A 24373-nucleotide genomic window follows, 5' to 3' on the forward strand; every position below is an offset into this window, starting at 1 on the left:
AAAATCCTGGCAGTCAGGTAAAGTTCCTGATGACTGGAAGAAGGGTAATAAAACCCTCATTTTCAAGAAGGGGAATCTGGAAGACCCGGGGAACTACAGACCAGTGAGTCTCACCTCTGTGCCTGGCAAAATCTTGGAACTGTTTCTCCTGGAAAACATGCTAAGGCACATGAAAAACAACGAGGTGGTTGGTGACAGCCAACATGGCTTCACTAAGGGGAAATCCTGCCTGACCAATTTGGTGGCCTTCTATGATGGAGCCATGGAACTGATGGACAGCGGCAGAGCAGTTGACGTCATCTACCTGGACTTGTGCAAAGCGTTCGACACTGTCCCACACGACATCCTTGTCTCTAAATTGGAGAGACATCAATTTGATAGATGGACCACTCGGTGGATAAAAAACTGGTTGGATGGCCGCACGCAAAGAGTTGTGGTAAATGGCTCAATGTCCAGTTGGAAACCTGTAACGAGTGGTGTCCCTCAGGGATCAGTGTTGGGACCGGTCCTGTTCAACATCTTTGTCAGCGACATGGACAGTGGGATTGAGTGCACCCTCAGCAAGTTTGCCAACGACACCAAGCTGTGTGGTTCGGTTGATATGCTGGAGGGAAGGGATGCCATCCAGAGGGACCTTGACACGCTTGTGAGGTGGGCCGATGCCAACCTTATGAAGTTTAACCAAGCCAAGTGTAAGGTCCTACACCTGGGTCGGGGCAATCCCAGGCACTGCTACAGGCTGGGCAGAGAAGAGATTCAGAGCAGCCCTGCAGAAAAGGACTTGGGGGTGTTGGTTGACGAGAAGCTTAACATGAGTCGGCAGTGTGCGCTTGCAGCCCAGAAAGCCAACCGTATCCTGGGCTGCATCAAAAGAAGCGTGACCAGCAGGTCGAAGGAGGTGATCCTGCCCCTCTACTCTGCTCTTGTGACACCTCACTTGGAGTACTGTGTACAGTTCTGGTGTCCTCAACATAAAAAGGACATGGAGCTGTTGGAGCGAGTCCAGAGGAGGGCCACGAGGATGATAAGAGGGCTGGAGCACCTCCCATATGAAGACAGGCTGAGAAAGTTGGGGCTGTTCAGCCTGGAGAAGAGAAGGCTGCGTGGTGACCTCATAGCAGCCTTCCAGTATCTGAAGGGGGTCTACAAGGATGCTGGGGAGGGACTCTTCCTTAGGGACTGTAGTGGTAGGACAAGGGGTAATGGGTTCAAACTTAAACAGGGGAAGTTTAGACTAGATATAAGGAAGAAGTTCTTTACAGTGAGGGTGGTGAAGCACTGGAACGGGTTGCCCAGGGAGGTTGTGGATGCTCCATCCCTGGCGGTGTTCAAGGCCAGGTTGGACAGAGCCTTGAACCACGTGATTTAGGGCAAGGTGTCCCTGCCCATGGCAGGGGGGTTGGAACTAGATGATCTTAAGGTCCTTTCCAACCCTTACGATTCTATGATTCTAACTTTGTTAGAATGGATCCATGATAAAGTGCCCGACTTTTCAGCTGGCGGCACTTTCCAAATCCCCGTTTGGAAAATTGTTGGTAAACGGCTGCATGATGCTGCTTTAAATGGGGACCCTACAGCAGGGAAGCATTTGGCAACCTAGTGGCAGATCCTGGCCACTCTTTGCCAGGTACAGACCAGCGCTGCTGCTGATGCCGTCACATCTAAGGAAGCTACTAACACTTGTGAGGGGCTAAAATCTCCTTAAGCCTCATCACCAGCGGCCCCCCACATGCCCCCTCCTGTCTCCCCGTCTGCGCCTTTGTTGTTGCAGTCCTCACTACTGATCACGACGGTCCTCGTGGTGCAAGCAACTCTGTCAAGAGCGGCTGATGACCCTGATAACCCTGATGATCCTAACGACCCTGTGGACCCCTTTGATCCTGGTTTTTTAGATCCGGAGAAGGAGCCGGACTTGTTTCCTCCTCCTGCTGAGTTGCAGACATTTACAGGGAAGCAGGGGTGGCGTCCGGAGGACCGATGGCAGGACTGCAGGTGGGAAGCTCTTAAGCGAGGGGACACGGGGGTAGCAGTGGCGTGCCCAGTTGTCTATCGGCCACAGCAGGCTCCCTCAAATACATGTTAACTAAAAAAAAAAAAGAGGGGAACCGGGATCAAGACTCCCCACAAGATAGACTATGGAAAGCCACATTTGTCTTGAACTTTTTAAATTGTAATGGCTAGCTCAGTCGGTAGAGCAGTTGGGGGCCTTGCATATGTGGTAGGCTCTCTTTCTTTCACCCCAACAACTCAGCCATAACAGCGTGGAACTTACACCACATCTTTATATGCACCTTTGTGTTAAAGTAATTAAAAACTTATTAAAATTAATTGTTCCATATGCTATATGGAAATACAATTATTAAATTGCTATATGAATAGACATAGTGAGAGTAAGGGCTGTGCACACGTGTGCATGTGTGTGAGCACTTGCACATGCATCTGTGTGGTGTAACAAACATACATTGTGCATAATGCATAACGGATATTAAACACAGACCTTTATAACAGTAAAATATGTAATTATAGAAACATGACTATAAACCTATATAATTAAAGCCTGTTAAGTATGCTGTATGAATATATATTATTTATAGCTGTATGTGCAACAGTATATAGACATCTATATACACAGAGTGTGCAGGCATATGGATGTATTATGACAAATTGTGTGCATAATACACAGCATTTATCATAAACCCCCCTTTAAAACAATAAAAGCTTTAAAAATATATATTTTAAAGCCATATTCAATTAGTAAATTCTAATGATATGGGGTGTGGTGTGTATTATAGCAAATATAGTGTGTGTGTACAAAAAAAATAGTCATAGTAAATGCTGCTAAATGCATGCTATGACAGTGTAATTACCCAATTTAAACCAATATGGATCTACAGCTATGTAGAGAGCTCTATGTGCCTCTGTGTGTGTGTGTGTTAGAACAAATACACTTTGTGTCTCACTAAAGCTGGCATTTATATTGATAAAATCTACTGTATGTATTGATAAATATAAAGCTAACCTTTAACAATAAATACTGCTAAATACGGTTTATGAAAATAGAATTTTAAAATGTTTTTCAATAGCTGTATTTCCTTTAATATTGGCACATAGGTGTCTTAAAATATATCAATTCACTTTTAATATATTATATAGATAAAACTAATGAGCAGGTGCACACAAGCTGAGCAAGAGTGTGATTGTGTCTGTGTTATTTAAACATGGGTACAAAGATTTTCATGGAATGTGCTACATGAACCTAAGCGACCACTCAGAATCGATTCATAAGAGTATCCAGAAATTGAAAGATTTAAACAAAGACTTGCAGCTAAATCAAAAATGAGATGCTTTTGGTATGTTTTCATGGCTCGGGAATTTTGGACCGTGGGTCAAAACTAGCACAGGGTTTAGTTTAATAGCTTTTATTGCTGTATTAATGATTGCCTTATGTCTTCCTTGTCTTTTTTCTTGTGTTCAACGATCAATCAAACAAAGTATGAATCAGGTTATGGTCACACAGTTATACACGAACCTTGCCCCTCCGCGGATAAATAAAGAAAGGGGAGATGTAGGAGAGGGTAGAAACTATTCGATTATTGCCAAAAAGAAGTAACTGCTTGGCTTGAGAAGTAAGAGTTAAAGAAGACACAAAGGACACTGTGTGATTAAGCAGAGCAACCCAACTGGACAGGAGTAGGAGAACAGAAAGATAAGGAACTGGTTATTTTGGGACAGTTTGTGAAATGACAAAGAACGTTGGAAAAGACAAAACTGTAAACCAGGAACTGAACATGATGTGCTAAAACTAGCTTGGTATAAAAGGCAGAGCAATAAGCTAAAAATATCTTTTGCTAGAATAGCATAAAAGCTAGAGCAATAGGCAATAAAGTGATTTGCTGCATGGAGATGCTCTGAATTCGTACCTTTCATATGTCACAGACCAGCAAGGGTGTTTGAGAATGCCCAGCAGCCAAGATTATCTAAAGCCAAGCACAGCACTCCACCAAAACCCTTGACTGGTGGGTCATATAAACAGCCCCCTGGCTACACAAGATGCACTGAAGCTGTTAGGCAACACTTCACGTTAAAACCTTCCCCTTTCTCCTCATTCCAGGCATACCTCTGCACTGCATAAAGATACAACAGTAAGAAAGCCTCTTGACAACATCCTCACTTACCCCAACTAGTCAACACAAAGGTAGAATTCCCTTCCCAGCCTGGAGGCAAGGTGAGCTGCAGGCTTTCTTGACCACAAGCCAGCAGGCTGGGATCAGAAAAAACACTACCCTGAGCTCCCATAGCCAGAGCCAGGAGACCAAGAAACCCCCAGAAGAGCATAGCTCCAAATGCAGTCCCAAATTGCCCTACAACACCCATCCTACTCTCTTGCCAAGGACCACAAAGCAGCTGCTCTTAGCCTAGCCCTTTTAAATGGTGGAGCCAGCTGGGATCAGAAGTTCATTAACTGTCCAGGTGGACCCAGCCCTACAGCTTAACATCTTCCATTGCCCTCACCTGGCTCTGAACCCATCACAGTCTGTTTGCACTCTTTGAAGAAAACCACAGGGCAGGAACTGAGCTTATGTCAGGAGATGTGTCTGTATTCGTATCACTAAGCTAAGAGGAGCTCATCTACGCAATTTACTGTAGAGCCCCAGGAGAGTCTTCAAACCCTTTTTTCTGACCCTGAGTTCTTCCCACCACTGGTCCATCCAGGAGATCTGCCTGCTTGCCCCTGTGTAGCCTGCTGCCTCTCTAATTGCTCATTAAATGGCAGGAGGGCAAGAAGCTGAATGACAATGCTCTTTTGCTCTTTTAAAGGTGCCACTGCTTCAAATGCCAGACACAGGGTGCTGACATATAAACACAGAAACAGCCCTCCACACAAAATCTGTGGAAAACTGTGATGCTCAGGGGACTTTGCACACCTAAAAGGAGGTGGTTCCCCTTAAGCACTCCTGGCTGTGGACTGCAGCCCCATTTGCAGTGTGGTTGTGTGGGGATAGAAGCAAGACTCTTCCAGGCCTGGCTGCAAGGTGGCAGGACCATCTGCTGTATGAGAACCCCATGAGCTGACAGGAGAGACCCTGATGGGCCTGAAACACAGGTAATGGGGTCTCTGTGATCCCAGAGAAAGCCCTGCCTGCCAACAGCCATTTCCTGCTGTAACTGCAATGTGCCTCAGGTAGAGCCTTCTCCCATGCCACACATCAGGCTACAGCAACCACACGAAGTAAAAGCCTTATTGTCCATCTTCCATACAGATGTTTCTGCATTCATGCAATGAAGGTGTGCATGTCTTTACACTGCTGTAGAGGTGAAGCACACATAGTTTGTGCATGCTTTTTTGTGCCCTATTTTTTTGCAGCAGGAGCACTGGCCTAGCCTGTGCCATCATGTTCTTTTGTAATCTGCTTATTCCTTTGGGGCTAGATCATCACACACATCCCAGCACAGTGTGCGGGTTAGATGAGTAGGATTTCTAATCTTGACCCTTGATAATGTACTTCCATTGGTATCCACCCACGCTTCTGCTCTCAGTAGAGCCTCCTGCTCCTGGATGTCTGTACAGTACCGTGCAGCAGGCAGCATGGTTGCCTCTCCAGCCAGCCCTCATCAGCAGGCATGGATAGTAGCTGAGTCCAAGGGAAGCGTTTCCTCTGCTCTTCCACCTTAGCCCACAGCCCATCTTTCCTCTACAGCTGTAGAGGATGCCATGATCCCATCTGGGTGAAGAATATCACTGTGCCTACACTGAACACTGCTTGTTTCACGCACCAACCGGAAGGGTTGTTCCACAAAGAACAAGACCTTTTCAGCTGCTCTGCACAGCAGAGATTGATACAAATGGATCTCAACAGACTGCCTGCATGGCTGCTGTTTGAGCACCGCTCATGAACCAAATGCTCCACCTGTAGGGCATTGGCCAGCCACGGTGGAGAGGCACCTAGGGAAAACATTTGGACTTTGTCAGGGAGGGAGGCTTCATCTCTGTAGAAGCTAAGCATTGTGCCAACTCACCCTGCCTCATCTCAGAGCTACTGTGTGACTGCTGAATGCTTCAAATGACTGCAATACCTGTTGATAATTGCATAAATAATAACAAATAAAGAAAGTACTTTGGAGCTATACAGAGAGAGTTTTCATTACACTTTAACCCACCAATACTTTGCTTATGCTGACAGGAAAAACATCTACACATACTTAAAGAATAACTCTGTGTGAATCAACGCTGGGAGTGCTGTAGAGCCACCAAGCAGTATGTGTGCTGAGAACAGTCTGAAGTAAGCACCCTTTCCTAATTTCTACACACACACACTTGGAAGCCATGTTGGATGATGTAGAGATGGGAGGCAAGTGAAATGAACCTGAAATTCACGGAAATTGTTTGGAAGTTGTTATAGGAAGTGGAAAGCAACCTGGCTGAGAGGAAACAGGTAGGTGTCTCCAATCTCTTCCTCATCTATTTGATAGTTCCCACACATTACAATGGCCCAGCTGTAAGCACCAATTTAGCTAGCACCCAAGACCACCGCAAACAGGACATGCAGAGGATGAAGGTAGGTGAGGCAAACATCTCTGTAGGCCACTAGTCTTAAGCTGATCATGACTCCGGCAAGCTAAAATTGTCCTGGGATGTCCACCAGGAAAATCATCTCCTCCTAATGATTTTGAGCCTGGGAGACTGGGCAGGCATAGTGGCAGTGTAGGAGTTGCCCTGGCTCTAGAAACCTATTGGAAGAAAACTAGGTATTGAACACCACCACCAAGAAGTGTTGGGAAAAGGAATAAAAAATGCCCTGTGTGTTGAAGGACTACCTCCGAGATCACTGTGTGTCTGGCCCATACATGGTACGGGCAGTACCCACACATGGTACAAAATGGCAGTGCATGGAGGGGTGGCTCAGCCAAAACAATCCTCCACAGAAGCTGAGCAGCATTTGCAGACAACAGGGATATCTGCACCAAGCATCCCAGGGGCAAGGGTGCTGGCAGAAGTGGCATCTCGCAGTGCCACCTTCTGAACTGAGGTCCAAAATGAGAAGGCACAGGCAGCAAGCCTGCAGGAGATTCTACACAGTGATGACAGATTTTTCTCAAGCCTGTGCTTTATTTTATATTAAAAAAAAGAGGCGGAGCTACAACACTGGTAGCCTTTTCTTCGAACATCCTTAATACGTGCTTCCAATGAACTTAAAAGTTCCTGGGGAAGATGGAGAGGAGAGGATTTCAACCTTGCCTTCCTGGACTATCACATGGATGGAGAGGACAGACCAGCCCTGCCTACTCTTAGTATCTGCAAACAGAAGTGAGTATTTGAGAAAACCCTTGGGCACTACCGTGACATGAAAAGGTCCATGGTTTCCCACAGTGAAAGATCTGAGTGACTAGTTTTACGGGTTTCCCTCTCCTTGTAAGTGCAACAGTGTCTGCAGGGTGGTGGGAATATTTGGAATATAATGATTTTATCCTGACAAAAATGAGAAATCTTGAAAGTATTCCTTGTTCCAGGGCTTTTGTTGCAGTATGTTGCAAACTGTGAGACAGAACTGAGAAGTGACCCCTTGTCCCCAGGGAAGAGGGAACTTTAGAGAGAAGGTGGTAAGGTTGTGAACTCTAGCAGCAGAGGTACCTCATATAGCAGTGCAAACTCCCATGAACTCCACCTTCATCAGATCAAAGGCCGTAGAGCTACATGAACTTCCATGAACTGCTCTGGCAACATCTGAGCTGATGCAGGAGTTTAGACCAGCCCAACAACTAGTCCAGACTTGTTGGCAATTCAGTTTTTCCACTGAAGTATCAAATATGGGTCTTTAAGGAGTGAAATGAGATTTTAAAAGACCAACTAGCAAATTATTGTGCCTGTGCAAGAGAACAAGGATGACTTAATGATGACATAAGGATGAACAAGGATGACGTATAGAAGCTACAGAAACTTTCACAGGGGATCGTAGAATCATAGAATGTTTTGGGTTGGAAGGGACCTTAAAGATCATCTGGTTCCAACCCCCATGCCACTGGCAGGGGCACCTTCCACTAGACCAGGTTGCTCAAAGTCCCATCCAACCTGGCGTTGGATGGAGACTTTCACTAGCATCTCTGAGCGAAAGGGAAACTCACATTAACACACTGCTGCACAGCAAATCCAGCACACTAGGCCCCTCCCTAATTCACACCGCGTCCCTCATCCCAGGTCCTCACAACACCAGCTCAGTTGGATAAGATCTGTCTGCCTGCAAAAGTGTCACAGCTCAGGAGGCACAGAGGGTTACAGCCAGACTGAGCAAACTGAGCACAGCCAGTGCCGCAGCCCTAAGGGTCCTTTCTACCTGCCATTGCCACTGCTGTTGTGACTTTGCAGGTACACTGCCCCTGGAGCAATCTTGGTCAGGAAGCCCCCAACTCTTTTTGAAGTCCTTGCAACATACCAGACATGCTCTTTAGCCTCCCAGAACACCTCTGGCCCTTCCAGGGGAGCAGTTCCTCATACCGGAGTCAAGACATCAACAAAACAGGAACTTGTGGAGGCCAGCTTCCAGCAGTAGGTTGGGTGAGCTTCTTTGGCCATTGCAAGTGCAAGGGCTAGTTGCCAGGTTGCATTAACCTATACCCAGCCTCTCACATGTGCAGCTCTGTCTCAGCTTGGGAAACCATTCCCTAGAGATGCTCTCAAGTTGTTGATTTATCTTTTCTCTACCTGCTTATCTCACTCTTTCTCTCCTCTAGGAGACCTTGAAGAGGTCTAGTCCCCTTTTCTTATGCCTTTATGTTATCTCTCTCAGCAAATCCTTTCTTGTCTGTTGTGATGTTTGGAGGCCTTTCTGCCCTTGCTAGATGGATATCTCTTGTGAGGCCAGACAACCCCCCTAGGGAGAGAGACCGAGGCAATTGCTGTGCACTGAGAACATGTCAGTATGTTCTTGGGCATACTGCATGAAGCACAAACTCCACTGATAATGTCAGGAAGAATTCAGGAACAAGCAAGGATGGCTGACCCCACTGAGAGCTTGTACAATCAATATCAAAGAATAGAAAATCCAAATGGCATTGAAGAACTTGGAAGATGTTCTTGGACCGTGAATTGCTGGGAGCGCCTCAGTAGAAAAGTGCACCCCTAGCGTGATGTCTAATGATAAAATTTAGATGAAACAAACCAAGTTTTATCAGCACATTATAAGTTTCTTAACCACTCTTGGCTGCTGCAGTTATTTGAGATAAGGTGTGTCTTCAATGACCAACTAACACCAAGAGAAATCCTAGTTTCATAACACAGGGCAGTCTAACAAATGATTGACTAGTAATGTTGACTAAGCCATGTAATCAAAAACCTGCTATTGAGCTAACATAGCCCTTCAGTATATAAATTTGGGCTCCAGCAGTCAGTCACTCACTCCCAAGCTGCAGAAGCAAATGGAGCTCCTGGGAGCAGCCACTGTTGTCCTTCTAGTTTGCATTGCTTGCCTGCTTTCCGTCGCAGCATGGAGACGGAATTATGGAAAGGGGAAGATGCCTCCAGGACCGACTCCCCTTCCCATCCTAGGTAACGTGCTGCAGGTGAAACCAAAGAACTTGGCTAAAGCCCTCCAGAAGGTAAAACTACTTTCTGCTCTCTTGCTTTATTTTATGGTTGAGAAATGTGTGCGACCTGTGCATGGGGACAACATGTGGCTCTAGCTTGATGCGTGGCAAGCCCAGAGGAGCAGAAAAGTCATTGAGATCCTAGCTGCTGCCCTCACTGCTGTTGCCATTGTTGTTCAGGGCCTGATAGCTGGGAACCCTCTCCACACTCAGATTTACCATGACAGGACCGAATCTTGACACTGCTGGTCTGTAAGGCTGTACTACCTGCAGTGGGATGCGGCAGCAAGGCCACTTTTCAGCTCCTCCTCCCTATCTGCTCATTCTCTCTTGCATTTTGACAGCTCAGTGAAGAGTATGGACCAGTGTTCACAGTGCACCTGGGCTCTAAGCCAGTGGTGGTCCTGTATGGACATGATGTGGTGAAAGAAGCCCTGGTTGATCGTGCGGATGAGTTTGCTGGCAGAGGACACATGCCAGTAGGAGACAGGGCTAACAAAGGATTAGGTATGTTTGCTCACCAAGCTCCTTCTGAGGAGAAGGGAAGGGTAGAGGATGCATTCGGCAGAGCTGGAGCGTATTATGCACGAGGGAAGACTGTGGGGCGTGGGTGGGTCCCACCTGGAGAAGGGAAGGCAGAGTGGGCTGTGACCCAATGAAGATAGCAGAGAAATGAAGCTGGATTGATCCCAATGATGGCCAGTGAAAGGGCAAGCAGCAGCAGCCACCAGCTGCAGCAAGAGAAATTATGTGTGGATATGAGTGATGAGTTGTTCACAAGGAGGTTGGGTGTGTGGTGGAAAAAGCCAAAAGCAAGCAGTTGGGCTACAGGACCTCCAGAGATTTTCTCCAAACTACAGTACTGATATCACCACGCCAATGCTCTCCCAGGGACAGGACTCACTGTCACCATGAGCCTATCCATCTCACACACAGCATGCCCAAGCCAGATCTTCCCTCTTCCTTCTTCCTCTGCAGGGATTGTTTTCAGCAACAATGAGGGGTGGTTGCAAGTCCGGCGGTTTGCTCTCAGCACCCTGCGCAACTTTGGAATGGGGAAAAGGAGCATTGAAGAGAGAATCCAGGAGGAAACTGACTACTTTCTGGAAGAGATTGACAAAACAAAGGGTATGGTCCATTTTTAATATAGCTTATGTTTGCAAAAAAAAAGAAGGACTGTATTAAGGGAGCCCATTTCTTTAGCGTAAAATTGAAGTTCCCATGTGTCTGGTCTGTGCATCAGCTATGCCACATTACAAAGCAGTAAATAATTCCATAATCATGTACTGCTCTTTTTGGAGGACCCTTCTGTGTCACTGAGAGACTGTGATCTGATATTTCCTCTAAGAACCAGAGCTCAGATTGCCCACAGTAGCCATAAATAGCCATAGTTCTGGGGTTATTTTATGGTTTGTAACTTTTCTGAAATCACAGGAACACCTTTTGACCCAACCTTCATGCTGAGCTGTGCTATCTCCAATATCATATGCTCCATTGTCTTTGGGAAACGATATGACTATAAAGACAAGAAGTTCCTGGCCCTGATGGACAACATGAACAAGATCTTTCAGATGATTAATTCTCACTGGGGACAGGTACATTCAGTTGCAATTTCACAGTGCCAATATTCTCCCAGGGGAGCAGGAGGCCTTCCTCCCAGTGAAGTTCCATTTCAGTCTTCTAATTAAGACTCCATCAGTATTTTTCTGCACAAGAGGGAATTCATTCAAGAGCAGTAAGTACCCCCACCAGTGGAGTTGGCTTTGCCAGCTAAGTGCAGCTTCCCCCTAGTCCTGAACATGCTTCTTTTCCACCTTTGAGGTTTCTACTACTACTAAGCAAGTCCCTACCATGCTGTCAGGCTGCCCAGCCTCATACCCTTCTGCTTGGCACAGTTGAAAGGGTTGTGGCCTTCCTAGGCTTTTTGCTAGTATCAAAGAAAAGGGCAATGATCATGCTATGGACCTTCCTGTTCCTTTCCTTCCAGCTCTACCAGATGTTCTCAAACATTTTGGATTACTTGCCTGGCCCACACAACAACATATTCAAAGAATTTGATGCTCTAAAAGCCTTTGCGTCAGAGGAGGTGAAAATACACCAAGCCTCCCTAGATCCCAGTTCCCCTCGGGATTTCATCGACCTCTTCCTCAACAAAATGCAGGAGGTAAGGAGGCAGCATAGAGCCCCAGCTCAGCCCCAAACACATCTCCACTGAGCCCCTTCCCTCTCCTAACACAGGCATTGGGATGACCCCTTCCCAGGCAGCTGTGCTGTGCTGTGGGAAGACACCAAACCTCAGATACTACCTGTGCTAGAGCTTATAGCTCTGGGTCTACACGCTCACCAGCCACTACCTGCAGCTGCTTGGACAGCAAGACCTTCATCTGCTCTCACTGAAACAGAGGGACATTTGCAGTCTGGTCTTGCAGTTCTTTCACTAGAAACTAGCCAACTAGCAGTTGGCACAGCAAGGGCAAACAGGCAGCTATGTAGCATTTGGTCAGCAGCTTGAAAGAAGACTGCTGTGGGGTTGAGCTTACTGCACAAAGATAGCATTGCAATGCCCCAGATGGCTGCTGCGCCTTAGCAGAGAAATGCAACAGCTCTAGGTGAAAAGGCAGGCCTGGGATGACACAAGAAAGGGCCGCTTTTCTTACCTCAGCCAGAGAAACATCCAGGCTTTTCCTCTAGGAGAAAGACTGTCCCAATTCCAGTTTCCACATGAAGAACCTGATAACCAGCACCTTCGACTTGTTCATTGCTGGAACTGAGACAACTAGCACCACCATAAGATACGGGCTTCTGCTTCTTCTGAAACACCCGAAGATACAAGGTACCAGTCCGTGACCTCTTCCTCTTTAGCTGTTCACCTGGGGCTGGGCATGTATCTAACATCACAACTTTTCTCCTCCCTTTCTCATATTTTATCCAAATGGGCAAAGTCCTTGCACCATCATTTCCTGGGGTGGTCATTAGAGATCCCTCAGCTGCACTGGCATCATCATCAGCTACACTCTCCTCATAGCCAGGGACCCGGCTATGTCCACATCTTTACCTCCCAGTACTCCTGTTTAGCCAAGTCACTAGGAAGACATTTTTTGCATGGGCTGCAGTGGAGCTGTGTTCTAGCTGACATCAAACCCAGCATCAAGGCTCCTGTCATCTGTGATCTTTGGACAGCATAGGGCAACCTTTTTAGGTAGGTTTGGTTTTCTTTACCCATTTTATGGTTTGTGTCTCTCATGACAGAGAAAGTTCAAGAAGAGATCGACAAGGTAATAGGACGATCACGAAAACCTTGTGTGGCTGACAGGACCCAGATGCCCTACACAGATGCGGTGGTCCATGAAATCCAGCGCTTCATCACCCTCCTCCCCGTGGGTCTCCCTCACACTGTGGCTAAAGACACACCCTTCAGAGAGTACGTCATTCCAAAGGTTAGTAGGCAAAGACTGGAAGAGTAGCTCTGCGCAACACCTTTGCTCACTTGCTCTGCAGCTCTACATCCCTTCAGAAATACAGTGGGTTTACAAAAAACACAGAGCAGTGACTCCTGACACAAAAGGCAGTAAAGCTGTGGAACTGCTCACCACCCTCCAGGAGAGACTGCAAAGGCAGTTGGTAGTTATTGAGCAGAGAAAGCCCCTCAGCCACAAAGTGCTGGAGGCTATCTTGGCATTCAAGGGAACAAGAGAAACCCGTTTGTCCTGTTCTTTCCACACTTCATGAGGCAGTCACTCCTGGCCACTACAAGAGGCAGGGCTAGAGCAACCTATGGCCTGGCCTGGCTGGCTGCAGCAATGCTCATTGCTCTTCTGGGTGACCGTGTACAGCAGAGAAACAGTAACACATGGCTGTTGACGTTTTGATTTTCAGCTGTCTCTGTAAAACCAAAAGGCAGGACCCAGGGATCTGCTTAGCTTCCACCTTTTGTGTCATCACTGCTGGATTATTTATTTCTCCCTGCTCCCAATCCCCACAAAAAACCACAAATGATCAGAAAGAAGGAAGGAAGGATCCTGGCAGGAGAAATTTGTCAGGAGAGTGCAACAGTGCTTTATTTCCACAACCTTGTGTGCTTTTGCTTTAGGGAGCTTGCAGAAAAGAAGGAACATGGTGCATCTACAAGTTCATATTGTGAAACACTAAGAGGAAGAATTAGGTAAGGTGGCGCCAGATGACTAGAGCAGAGTAAGGATAAATGATGTGAAAGTGAGAGGGAGTGCTCAGGAAGAGAAGCCAACTGCCCCTGCTGTGACATCTAGCAGGGTCTCCCTAAATCTGCCTCCTCAAAGGAAAGGTCCCCAGAGGGAAATGAAACATGGGTAGGGCTGTGCTGGGAAGCTCAGTCTTCACTTGGCAGGCAGTCGGATTAAGTGATCCAACTAGCCTCCCTTTCATGTTCTGCTCTTCTTGTGTTATCTCAGGGCACCACGATTTTTCCCGTCCTCAGTTCTGTTCTCCATGACAGCAAAGAGTTTTCAAACCCCACTGAGTTCAACCCTGGACATTTCTTGAATGCGAATGGCACTTTTAGGAAGAGCAAGTTCTTCATGCCCTTCTCAGCAGGTAAAGCACAAGCTTCCTCTCTCTGTCAACTTCCTCCTCTGGAAACCACCCTGCCTTTTCCTATAACACACAGTCCCTCTTCCTAGCATGGTCCCACTGGTGCTTCCTTGGGGCTCACTGCTCTTTAGATAACTCCTCTCTGCTGCTCTTCAACTCAGATGCATTTCCCATCTTGTTTGGGGCTTCTCAAACCTCCTACTAGGAGTTGCCAATATAATGATGTGAGTGGGGCCCATTGACACTTCCTAAAATACCTGTCAACTTCCTACACAGCCACCAAAGTCATCCTTAACCAACCTGTCTCTCTGTGGTAGCTCTACTTTTCACCAGCAGCTCTTAATTACCTCTCAGGCTGCGTGCAAGCGCTAACCCACCTATAGCCCCAACCCTCTGCTTTCTCACCCATGCTTTACGTCACCTTTTCTCTCTCATTTTGCCTCCTTTGATGCCCCCTCCACATTTAAGACTTCTCCTGCTCCTGTTCTTCCTTCACACACCCAATCAAACTGCCAAGGGTCTTTCTTCAACAAACTCTTCTCTTGCAAATGTCCTTTTAGTTAACAGTTAGGACTGTTAATCCTAACAGTCATCTCACCGCTGTGGCTGTATCTGGTAAATAAAGCTGCGCATCACATCTGCTTAGTACAAACTCTGGTCTACTCAGCAGAGTGCTATTTGCTCTTTTCACTTCCAGGGAAGCGAATATGCCCTGGAGAGGGCCTGGCACGCATGGAGATATTCTTATTTGTGACCACCATTTTGCAGAACTTTACCTTGAAGCCTACCGTCAACCCCCAGGAACTCGACATAATCCCAACACTGAGCGGGACAGGCAACGTACCTCCTGCCTACCAGCTCTGTGCTATCCGCCGCTGAAAAGCACAAAACCGTACTTCACAGTGTCCTGAACCTGACTACTCCTTCTCCTGGTAGAAAATTAACTCTATCCCAGCTGAAACCAGGACACATCTCCCTTACTAAAACAATGGCAGGAGCATTGGCCCACCTTTCCAAGGCCTCCAGGGAGGCAGCTCAAACACAGGTACATGCACAGAGTAAACACCTTCAAAGCCTCCTAGAACTGCTCCACCACATCTCAGGGAGCCCCTGGGTGTCCTTGCAGCCTGTTGCACTGATACTCTGTCCATGAGCTCATTGAGTGCAGTGACTGCACCAAACAGCTGATTTTCTCACAAACATGACTTTCATGACTGCCCATGACCTGCTTCTCCCGCAGCATGGATCCCCCCTGAGAGCAGCATGCTTTGCAGGTGGATACCAATGTGTGTGTCTATGTTAATAACCCAATAAAGAAAAATCTGTTTAAAAAGATTTGAGCTGTTATTTTCTTTGGGTTGGGACAGTGCCTACATCTGCTGCTCCACTGCAGAGTAGGTCTGCAGCACCTGTAGCTAGTGCCCTGTGGGAAGGGCTGCCCCTCCAGGGGCAAGGTGCCTGCTTGCTCCATCTGCTGGACCCAGTACTGCTGCCTGCAAGGACTCCCTGGCCAGTCACAGCACAAGACCAGTCAGGAAGACTCGCAGTGTGGGATAGGAAGAGGGTCCTGCAGCCTGTATCTCTATCTGCTGTTCTTGGAGCTGCCAATACTGCTACCCACAGCTGGACAAAATACAGCTTCAGCCTCCCTCCTGAATGAGTGCATTCCTCTCCCTAGCTCAGAGGCTGAAGTTCTGGCTGCCTTCACCCCCTTGATGGGACCTATGGCTGCTCCTGAAGTCTCATCTCATGTCTCAGGCACTCTATGGCCCAGCCTTCCCACAAGCTAGGAGTACCTTCCCTATGGCTCATCCCTGTCCTCCTCCCACCATCTCCCCCTTCTGCTCTCTCCCAGGCATTTGCCAGCACAACTCTGCCTGTCACTGTAGCCACCCAGCACCCTGCTATGAATCAAGATGGGGCTGCCGAGGAGGTAATTTCTCTGGATAGTGTCTCCTATCTGAATCACACTTTCATCCCACCTCCCAGCTGAAATGCCAACGTACTAGGGAGAAAACAGAGTAGTGAGAGGCCATTGCAGGTACGGAACAGTTGAGAACTAAGGGAAGCTGCCATCATGGGGGCAAAGTTCTGCAGCTGGAGTTGCATTCTCATTCCAGTTTTCTTGGGCATATCACTTCAACTCACTTATGGTCTGGACTCCTTCTGCCAAAGGAAGAGCGCATCCCTGTCTTTGCAGGGTGTTGCGAGGAGCTCAGGCACAGAGTGATAAGGACTCCAGCGAACTCTCTGGCTGCTCTTTTCTACCATCAGGATCACTGCAAGGATTTATATGTTCTTTATTAAAATGAATTAATTTAGGGGGACAGCAAAAACATCTCTCCCAGAGAGGCTGGGTGCTCCAGGGGAATCTGATATTGCTTCCACATCGTAGAGGCATCATTTCAAACAGTTCTTCCCCCATCCAAAGTCTCTGTCCCATTTTCCATAGAATTTCATGTACACGCAAAGAGAAAATTCTCACTGCCACCGTGTGACCCCTGGTGTCCAGGAAAAAGATTGTGCCTGTTATTTCTCGCCCCAGCCACTATTCAGTGCAGGTTTTTTTCAGTGACAGGATGGATGGTTTTCATAAACGGATTCCACCACAGGTGGCTTTCTTCTGTGTTTCTTCATCCTCATAGGCTCTGGTTGTGTTTGGATCTCTGCTTTGCAGTGTCTGTCTTGATTTTCATTTACGTACATATTTGTTGTCCCCTGCACTGTGGTCATATAAAAGTCCTAGAGGGAAAATAGAATTTCTGTCTGATGATTGTCACAAGGTAGTCAGAGACCTTGTGAGTACTGCGGAGAATACAGTATGCAGGAATTTCCACCTCTCTTTGGAAATGTTTAGCAGTATTTTGAAGAAATACCATACTTGCGCACGTCTTCTTAGGTTCTTCCCTCCTTCTCCCTCCATTTTTGCCCCTGCAGGACACAGCTACAATGCCTGTGTGCTCCAAACCAGCGGCAAACCATTGCTGGCCTCTTATTTGGGATTGCATCAAATGGACAGACATGCAACCAGAAGCATCAGTCGTGTAGGACCCCAGGCAAGCACAGGGAAAGAGATCACCATGAGTTCTTTCTTAGTCTAGGGCTATCCTTAAAGCCAGTCCTGCATTTAGTAACTTGCTCAGAAGTCTGTGTGTTATGTTGCAAATCAGTTAAGAGATGACTTACATTTGGAGGTCTGGGAGGGGATGATTCATATTCATGTTCTTCCTGCCCATCGGGATGTTGATTCATCCGAAGCAATGAACAAAACAGTGGCAAACAACATCTATCTACAATTCACAAACAACTGCGTAAGAAGAACAGGGCAGTGAGAAAATGGTCAGTTACTAAACAGCTCCAGAACTCAGGACATACTCAGGGGGTAAATAACCACACAGGGAATATTTGGGATAATATCCAACATATTCTAAGCTGGATGCCAAAACACTCTTTCATTTGGTACAATCGCAGCATATACAGTACTGTTACAGCTTCCTTTCTAAAGTAAGGGAACAAAGATCCACGAAATTACTAGAACTGGTTAAAAACATCTGTAAAGTGATGGGGGAAGGAAAGGGTCCTTTTAGGAAGAACTGTCAGTTTCTGGCTACCAGAATGCTTTGTGGCATTCTTCCTTTATAAGCAAGTTGACTGTCTCTTTGGTGATGTGGGTGATTTTTTCACCACTGAGGAAGGAAGTGTGATGCTACAGAGACTTCTAACTCTACCTCAGTACAAGGGAGGTAGGCAGAACACCAAGACCTGCCCCATGGCCTGGAACAAAGGAAAAAGGTGACCAAGCTAAACATACTACAAAACATCTTGGCAGTGTTTCTGGAGCTGAGTAACACCATTTTGGAGTGAGAGGATCCCTAAATGAATAATTTCCTGTGGGAAGTGATAGAGAAATCTGCTGAAAAACAGTGGTGATAGTTTGGTTGGGGTTTTTTGTTCGTTTTGTTTTGTTTTTTGATTTCCTGCTAGTTAACAGACCGCTTGGCAGTGCCCCTTCAGTATTTTCACATGAGTTTCTCTTTTATCTTTATGAAACTTCAACTCCTAGGCTGAGGTCCAGCCTTTGACAGATAGAGCAGAGGCAGTCTGAACGCCAAGGGATGTGGTCCTGAACTTGCAGAGAGCTGCAGAGGATGTTGAATAAGGTTTCTGATATGGAGGTCTAGGCTTGGAAGTAGCAAGGCACCCAGGAGATGAAGGGTAGTCACCTGATTCAAGCTGTAGTTCTTCCACTGGGTAACACAGACCACCACCAAGATGACTGCAAGGACCAAGGTCAGAACGCTGGGTATCCCTGCAGCTACTCCAACCACACAGGGCTCATACTAACTTACAAAGAAAGACAGGTCAAATGCATGCAATGTGATCTTTTAACTCCGTGCTTAGTAGCTGAGTGAGTGGTTACCATACAACATCAAGAAAAGCCGATGCAAGGAAAAAAACCACAGCCTTGGATCAAAACAGTGTTGTCCAGCGCAGCTGTACTGCACACTGGGACTGACAGGAGAAGAAGAGATTTGATTTGATTTCAGAGGGAAAACATTCCATGTAATCAATTGCATTAAATAATGACACAAACTCTTACCCCAGAAGAACAATCTGCCTGGGCAGTTGTGCTTCCAGATGTATGTGCAGAAGTCTAGAAATAAGATGGTTATAGAACATTTACAAAGAAGTGTTTCATACAAAGCAAGCAAGGAGAAAGGCTAAGCGAGCAGTCGCAAGACTCCAAAACCAGCATGCAGTCAGTAACACGTGGAGCACCCAGCTGTGCTCTGAAGTCATGGCTGTATTTGCCAGTCATAAGCAAAAACCCAGACTCTGGTCCTACCAGCAACGGTTCTAACTGAATGGAAGGAATATGTATTTTTCCTCAAAAAAAAGGCTCAAGGCTGAAAAAAAACCTTATGCAAAGCAATATACAAGAGATAAGCGCAAATTGCCGAGGCGAGTATCTCCAGAGAGGACGCCTTTAAACACCGGAGCGGGGGGAAGCACAGCGTCCAGGAGCCTCAGTTTGGAGCGGCAAGAGCGACCAAGGGAGCCTCAAAGTCCTCGACAGGACTTGCCCAGGAGCCGGCAGCTCAGCTCACGCGAGCAGCTGACTCACAGGGGGCGGCGCCAGGAGTGGCGGCACCAGCCTCAGGTGGGTTAAAAACCCACCCCAGGGAGCGCGAGCGACCAGGGCAGGCAATCAGGGCGTGGCGCGGCCGTTGGGCGCAGGCAGGGCGAGCAGGATGCTGAGCACTCGCCCTCAGGCGCAGGGCCCGCTCTGAGAGCTCTGCCCCGGTGGGTGGCCAGTGTAGGCACCCAGACAGAGCCGATGAGAGGGGAGGCTGCGGCGCAGACCTCGGAGTGTAGAGAGTGCCTCGACTGGTCTCTTGAGGCGAGGGTGCACAATGGACAGGCTGCACTCGGTGCACTCTAGTGAAGTCCTCCTGCAGCAGGTGGCTGAGCTGCGGGAGGCTGTTGAGAGCTAAAAGGATGCCAAGGAAGCTGAGAGGAAGCTGGGCTGCTTGCTCCAGGCCCAAACTGTGCAGGGACCGCAAACGTCCAGCATTGGTCATATAGGAAAGAAGGAGGGCAGCAACCCAGGAAGCTGGGAATTAGTCACGAGAAAAAACTAACAAAAAAAGGAGGAAGAGAACAATTAACGACAAGGGGCTTCCTCCTAAATCTGATGTCCCCACCCAGAACCACTTCACAGTTCTGCAAGGGCTAATGAGAAAGCACCACCACACCTAATGAGCATCCTGCTGATGCACCAGTAAAGAGGATCACTACTGGTGCCTCCAGGAAAAAGCGGAGGGTCATAGTAGTAGGGGACTCTACTTTGAAAGCACAGAGGCACTCATCTGCCGGCCTGCATCCAGTCTCGAGGGAGGTGTGTTGCCTGCCAGGGGCTCGGATCAGGGATGCTGCTGAGAGGCTGCCTGGTCAGTAAGTCCTGCTGACTATTACCCCCTTCTAGTGTCATGTGGGTGCTAGAGATATAGATAGCAGTAGCCTGGAGAACATAAGAAGGACTACAGCGCCTTGGGAGACGTGGTTAGGGGCTCTGGAGCTCAGAGAGTTTTTTCATCAATTCTCCAGGACAAAGGGGAGGACCTTAAGAAAGCTAGGTGGATTTGGCAGGTTAATAAATGGTTAGAATGGTGGAGCCATAGTCAGGGGTTTGGCCTATTTAGAACACGGGGCTCCCATTTTGGGAGGCCAGATCTACTGGAGGCCTGGTGGAGCTGGTCTGACAAGAAAGGGAAGAGCTGTTTTGGTAGGAGGCTTGCCAGGCTGGTCAAGAAAGCTTTATACTAGATGTGTTGGGGGAGGGCAGCATTGATCCATCCCAACACTCCTGCTCAGTTGCCAGCACCTGTAATAAGTGCTTGGAGCGATGTAGAGATGTTCCAGCTGCCCCAGCCATTGAGTCGGCTGCATTTGGAGCTCGGCTAAGGTGCCTCTATACAAACGCCCCATAGTATGGGGAACAAACAAGAGGAATTAGAGATGTGTGCAAGACTACGGGAATATGATGTCATTGGTATCACAGAAACATGGTGGGATGGCTCCTATGACTGCAGTGTCGGAATGGAAGGTTACAGGCTGTTTAGAAAAGACAGGCCAGGCAGACAGGGAGGAGGCGTTGCTACCTATGTCCAGTGATAGGCCTAGAGAGTATGGAACTCTGTCTGGGGACGGGTGATGAGGTAACAGAGTGTTTGTGGGCCAGGATCAAAGGGAAAACAGCAATGGGGACATTTATGGTGGGGATCTGTTTACAGGCCGCCTGATCAAGAGGACTCTGTGGATGAAGCGCTCTACAGACAGATAGGAGCAGCCTCACGCTCCCAGGCCCTTGTCCTCATGGGGGACTTCAACCATCCTGGCATCTGTTGGAGGGACGGTATGGCCCGGCACAAGCAATCCAGGAGGTTCCTCGACTGTGTGGAAGACAACTTCCTCTTTCAAGCAATAGAGGAGCCAAACAAGGAGAGGTGCCACGCTTGACCCCGTGCTCACCAACAGGGAGGGACTGGTTGGAAATGTGACACTCCAGGGCAAGCCTTGGCTCTAGTGATCATGAGATGGTTGAGTTATGAGATCCTCAGGACAGTGAGAAGAGCATTGCAGCAAGCTCACTGCCCTGGACTTCAAGAGAGCAGACTTTTGCCTCTTCAGGAACCTCCTTAGTAAGGTTTCATGGGATACAGTCCTAGAGGGCAGGGGGGCCCAAGACTGCTGGTTGATACTCAAGGATCACCTGCTACAGTGCTCAGGAGTGTTGCATCCCGACTAGAAGGAAGCGCAGCAGGAGGGCCAGGAGACCTCCATGGTTGGATAAGGAAGCTGCTGAGGAAACTTAGAGGGGAAAAAAGAAGCTTATAAACGACGGAAGAGAGGACAGGCAGCCTGGGAGGAATACAGGGATATTGTCCGGGAAGCTAGGGACCAGGTTAGGAAAGCTAAGGCCCAGTTAGAATTAAATCTGGCAAGGGATGTGAGAGATAACAGGAAGGGCTTCTATAGGTACGTAGCAAATAAAAGACAGACTAGGAACAATGTGAGCCCTCTCCGGAAGCTATTGGGAGAACTGGCTACCCTGGATTTGAAGAAGGCTGAGGTTCTTAATGACTTCTTTGCCTCAGTCTTCACTGGCAAATGCTCTGACCCCACTGCCCAAGTCTTGGAAGGCAGATGCAGGGACTGTGAAAATGAAGACCTTAGGCCCACTGTAGGAGAGGATCAGGTTCGAGACCATGTTAAGAACCTGAACATGCACAAGTCCATGGGACCTGATGAAATCCATCCGCGGGTCCTGAAGGAGCTGGTGAATGAAGTTGCTAAGCCACTGTCCATCATATTTGAAAAATCATGGCAGTCATGTGAAGTTCCTGACGACTGGAAAAAGGGTAGTATAACCCTCATTTTCAAGAAGGGGAAAATGGAAGACCCAGGGAACTACAGACCAGTCAGTCTCACCTCTGTGCCTGGCAAAATCTTGGAGCAGATTCTCCTGGAAAGCATGCTGAGGCACATGAAAAACAATGAGGTGGTTGGTGACAGCCAACATGGCTTCACTAAGGGGAAGTCCTGCCTGACCAATTTGGTGGCCTTCTATGATGGGGCTATGGAACTGATGGACAGGGGCAGAGCAGTTGACGTCATCTACCTGGATTTGTGCAAAGCGTTCGACACTGTCCCACACAACATCCTTGTCTCTAAATTGGAGAGACATCAATTTGATAGATGGACCACGCGGTGGATAAAGAACTGGCCTGATGGCCGCACACAAAGAGTTGTGGTAAATAGCTCGATGTCCAATTGGAAACCAGTAACGAGTGGTGTCCCTCAGGGGACAGTATTGAGACCGATCTTGTTCAACATCTTTTTTGGCAACATGGACAGTGGAATTGATGCGCCCTCAGCAAGTTTGCTGACAACACCAAGCTGTGTGGTTCGGTTGATATGCTGGAGGGAAGGGATGCCATCCAGAGGGACCTTGACACGCTTGTGAGGTGGGCCGATGCCAACCTCATGAAGTTCACCCAAGCCAAGTGTAAGATCCTACACCTGGGTCAGGGTAATCCCAGGCACAGCTACAGGTTGGGTGGAGAAGAGATTCAGAGCAGCCCTGCGGAGAAGGACTTGGGGGTCTTGGTTGACGAGAAGCTTAACATGAGCCAGCAGTGTGCGCCCAGAAAGCCAAATCCTGGGCTGCATCAAAAGAAGCGTGACCAGCAGGTCGAATGAGGTGATCCTGCCCATCTACTCTGCTCTCGTGAGAACTCAGAGTATTGTGTACATTTCTGGTGTCCTCAACATAAAAAGGACATGGAGTTGTTGGAACAGCTCCAGAGGAGGGCCATGAGGATGATCAAGGGGCTGGAGCACCTCCCATATGAAGGCAGGCTGAGAAAGTTGGGGCTGTTCAGCCTGGAGAGAGAAAGGCTGCGTGGAGACCTCATACCAGCCTTCCAGTATCTGAAGGGGGCCTATAAGGATGCTGGAGAGGGACTCTTTGTTAGGGACTGTAGTGGTAGGACAAGGGGTATGGGTTCAAGCTTAAACAGGGAAGTTTAGGTTAGATATTAAGAAGAAGTTCTTTACTGTGAGGGTGGTGAGGCACTGGAATGGGTTTGCCCAAGGAAGTTGTGATGCACCATCCCTGGCAGTGTTCAAGGCAGGTTGGATGGAGTCCTGGGTGCACAGGGTTTAGTGCGAGGTGGAACTAGATGTCTTAAGGTCCTTTCCAACCCTAACTATTCTATGATTCTATGATTCTATATATATGCCAGAGAAAGCTGGATTCAGAAGGAAAAACAGCACAAAGGGGAATGGTAAACCCTAAGAAAAGATGCGCTTTTACCACAGTCTTCTCTCTGTCTATGCCATGATGCTGGAGGCAGCAGCCTGCACAGACTTGCCTGGAAGAGCAGTCAGTGCCTCGCAGATGCAAGGCATGCAATGCAGGGCACTGGCAAATCTGGTATATCCCAAACAATACTTCATCCATAAAAGCAACAATTTCTCTTCCAGAATCCCATCCCTCAGCTCCTACAGATAACATGATGGTGAGTTGTTAGTTGACATTCATCCTATGCAATGTACTTCCTGACTTTACAGTTGTGTTGCAAAACAGTGAGAAAGATGTTGTCTCCTGTAGAGAAATAAAATAAAATAAAATAAAATAATGATGATGATGAAGAAGAAAAACAGAACTGAGTATTAGCTATTGGAAGATGCCCCTGGCCAGGTGTGGGAGTGGGGAGGGGTGCTTCTGAAGTGACTGGAAATGATGGCATGAGAATATATTCTTTACAGCTGAACAGGGAAGGCATATTCCAGAGGAAACAGAAGCCATGCCATGCTATTGAAGAAAGTAATATGAGGAAACACAAACTCTTTTGCCTGAGTTGTTTATACCATGCAATACCTCTGAGTAGTCAGAGCCTGCCATTTAATGTACTTACCCTGACAGCTCCTAAATTAGAAAGGGTAAGGCTTTCTAACTTAGCTCCAACTATGGCTTGGGAGCTGAAGTTCAGTGGTAGCTTGTAAAATAGCAAGGACTTGCACCTGCAACCTTTGAGCCCCAAACTAATCACATGTGCCTGCTTCTATTGATTCAAGGACAGCTGAAAATATTAGAAACACATTAACTCCTCCCTGACCGAATTGTTTACACACATAGAGAGAGGGATATTCAGAGAGTCTC

The 24373-nt window shown here is 47.7% G+C and overlaps 3 protein-coding genes and 1 long non-coding RNA gene across 8 annotated transcripts in view; 1 reads left to right on the top strand and 3 right to left on the bottom strand.

Annotated features, from left to right (window-relative positions):
• The window catches only part of LOC115608060 (zona pellucida sperm-binding protein 4-like), a 29719-nt gene extending 25345 nt beyond the window's left edge, over positions 1-4374 (bottom strand). The window contains exon 1 of the mRNA XM_030486196.1: positions 4176-4374. Within this exon, the coding sequence (XP_030342056.1) occupies positions 4176-4374 (199 nt within the window). The remainder of the gene's footprint in view (positions 1-4175) is intronic.
• The window catches only part of MARCHF8 (membrane associated ring-CH-type finger 8), a 149169-nt gene that overhangs the window by 78904 nt on the left and 45892 nt on the right, over positions 1-24373 (bottom strand). The window lies entirely within an intron of this gene.
• LOC115608667 (cytochrome P450 2H2-like) lies at positions 9374-15480 on the top strand. Its single transcript, XM_030487839.1, has 9 exons — positions 9374-9591; positions 9924-10086; positions 10558-10707; positions 11014-11174; positions 11567-11743; positions 12271-12412; positions 12829-13016; positions 14007-14148; positions 14843-15480. The coding sequence occupies exons 1-9, from the start codon at positions 9412-9414 to the stop codon at positions 15022-15024; spliced, it is 1485 nt and encodes a 494-aa protein (XP_030343699.1). The 5' UTR covers positions 9374-9411; the 3' UTR covers positions 15025-15480.
• Positions 16191-18935, bottom strand: LOC115608670. 2 transcript variants are annotated; one of them, XR_003991634.1, is made up of 3 exons: positions 18746-18935; positions 17332-17435; positions 16191-16887 (listed from the first exon to the last, which is right to left on the bottom strand). It is a non-coding gene; the product is annotated as an uncharacterized LOC115608670 (long non-coding RNA). The 2 variants fall into 2 exon arrangements; XR_003991633.1 differs by lacking the exon at positions 18746-18935 and having other exon boundaries at positions 17332-17610.

This window comes from Strigops habroptila, chromosome 5 (genome assembly GCF_004027225.2).
Source record: "Strigops habroptila isolate Jane chromosome 5, bStrHab1.2.pri, whole genome shotgun sequence".
In the NCBI taxonomy this organism is placed as follows: Eukaryota; Metazoa; Chordata; class Aves; order Psittaciformes; family Psittacidae; genus Strigops; species Strigops habroptila.

Bases quoted from the DNA above. Each gene is read 5' to 3' on its own strand.
- LOC115608667 (XM_030487839.1), top strand. From the start codon at position 9,412: ATGGAGCTCCTGGGAGCAGCCACTGTTGTCCTTCTAGTTTGCATTGCT. The intron at 10,708-11,013 runs GTATGGTCCATT...CTGAAATCACAG, and splicing joins AGAGATTGACAAAACAAAGG to GAACACCTTTTGACCCAACC. The intron at 11,744-12,270 runs GTAAGGAGGCAG...CTTTTCCTCTAG, and splicing joins TCCTCAACAAAATGCAGGAG to GAGAAAGACTGTCCCAATTC.